General features: G+C 37.2%; 1 protein-coding gene across 1 annotated transcript; it reads right to left on the bottom strand.

Annotated features, from left to right (window-relative positions):
• Window positions 1-952: 952 nt before the first annotated feature.
• On the bottom strand, window positions 953-1,837 carry LOC131018682 (uncharacterized). The gene has a single exon (XM_057947396.1). It carries the CDS (start codon window positions 1,835-1,837, stop codon window positions 953-955), a length of 885 nt encoding a protein of 294 aa, XP_057803379.1.
• Window positions 1,838-2,452: the final 615 nt, after the last annotated feature.

Raw genomic sequence — 2,452 nt, 5'->3', positions numbered from 1 at the left:
CCTGCCTGTCGTCCAATCCAAACGAGGACTCTCCCAACGCAGCAACTGCACAGCCACCACGTGTTTGAGAAAAAGTCCATAAACTTAAACCCAAAGCGGAAACCTTCCGAATGCCAAAACTCGCTCTTATTCCGAGCAAAAGCCATGAACTCACGTAAATGCAGCAAATAGGGCTGTCGATCGGTTCGGGTTCGGTTACCCGTACCCGAATTTTCGGTTACCCGAACCCGAAATTGCCAAATTTCAATAACCGTTCCCGAACCGTTTTAGAAGTTTGGTTACCCAATACCCGCTTCGGTTAACCAATTAGGTTATTTGGGTATCCGAAATACCCATTTAAAAAATAAAGTTCAAATAATTTTTGCTCTATCTACTCTAAAAGAAATTACAAATATATAATACATATTTACAAATATATAATATATTTGTAAATATATTATAATATATATGTAAATTATTTGTAAATTTACAAATATAATATATTTGTAAATATATAATATATATGTAAATTTACAAATATAATTTACAAATATATTATATATAATATATATAATAAATATATATTATATATATATATATATATATATATATATTAAATAATTAATAAAATAATTTTCGGTTATTCGGTTAACCCGATCGGTTTTTTGGGTTAACCGATAACCGAAATTTTTAAAAAAATAATAACCGAAACCGATCCATTACCCAAAATTTTCGGTTATTGGATACCCAAACCCGGGAATTTCGGTTCGGTTAATTGGATACCCAAAACCCGATAACCATTTAGACAGCCCTAGCAGCAAGGAGCACCAGCCACGACCTACAAAAACCTATATAGTACAAAAAAAAGCAAACTCATGACATAAAAAACAAAGACAAACAACATAGTTTTGATCAAACTCAAAAACAACATAGTACAAAATATATATAGCAGCAGCAGCATGAGGACAAGGGATCAAGTCAAGATCAAACTCATGACAAGAACAAACTCATGACAAGAACAACTCCTAGCACGAAGATCAACAACATAGTTTCGATCACTAGAAGAAAGTGTGAATTTGAATGCATTAATTGCATTAACCTCCATTCTCCGACCTTCATCAACTGAGATGTCTAGTTTCAATGCAGCCCACTCTGTAAGCGGTTGAGTTCTTGCAAAAGCCTTGCTACGCCTTTTTGCAAACCAATGACATATCATTGTTCTCACAAACTCTAGAAAGGTGCATACGGGCAATCTCCTACCCCATCGAAGCCTACCATTGAATACCTCGGCACAATTAGACGTCATGAAGTTATATCTACGAACTCTACAATGACTACGTGCCCATCTAGAAGGATGAAGATCCATCAACTTCCTATATGCACCTTTGTCACGAACCAAGGCCAATTGCCCAAAATACAAATCATATTGCTCCCTCCTGTAGCTATTTGCAGCTCTCTGAAACATAGCTACAACATTTACACCATATCTTGCAAGGTTCTTCTGCAAATGATACGTGCAAAGGCCATGAGGAACTCCAGGAAACACAGCTTCAACAACATTCTTTATGCTGATATGCTGATCTGAAACAAATAACATGTTCTCTAAAACACCAAAAGCACGTTTCAACCGTGTAAGAAACCATAACCATGAACTGTCATTCTCCTTATCACCCAATCCAACAGCTAATGGGAAAACCTGTTCATTTCCATCCTTCGTCACAACAACAAACATCACACCCTTATACTTTCCTTTCAAATGGGTAGCATCAATAACAACAACAGGACGCCCAGATGATAAAAAAACCACGACTACAAGCACCAAGAGCCATAAAACAATACTTAAAGACATCATCTCCATTAGTCTCCAAATCAATAATCGAGTCCGGGTTGCAATGTTGCACCATATGAAGATAAGAAGGGATCAACTGAAATGACTTATCAGGATCGCCATAAATAAGCTTGATGGCGTGATTCCTCCCAGCATAAGCAGCTGAATAGTCAACATGAAATCCATACTCTCACTGTAACTGAGCTGCCATCTCCTTAGGCTTCAAAACTACACCATTGTGCATCAATGTTGGTGCAAAAAAACACCAATAATCTTTGAAGAAACCGTACATGGACCATGGTGGCGAAAATCCATCTGACAAGTGTGGGGTGCAAGCCACTTGATCACCCTCCAAACTGTACCTGAAGCAATCGCACGCATAAAAAATGGCACTCCTCTGGATACTTGCAATTAGCATTAAATATGCTAGTGGATGACCTACTAACAATAAATTCAACTCGATTATTCAAGTGGTACAAACCCAATGCAGTAATCATACTATCTTTGTCCATATAAGTAGATCCAATAGCTAAAGAATCTCGAGAATACAACTCAACATCAATAGCTCCATCGATAGGCAACGAAGCTTGATACATTGCACCCGGAATAATTCATTGCCGCTTACTGCTAGTATCAACATTAATG

Source organism: Salvia miltiorrhiza, chromosome 3, assembly GCF_028751815.1.
Source record: "Salvia miltiorrhiza cultivar Shanhuang (shh) chromosome 3, IMPLAD_Smil_shh, whole genome shotgun sequence".
Taxonomy (NCBI): Eukaryota; Viridiplantae; Streptophyta; class Magnoliopsida; order Lamiales; family Lamiaceae; genus Salvia; species Salvia miltiorrhiza.
This window is presented reverse-complemented; position numbering and strand designations above follow the sequence as displayed.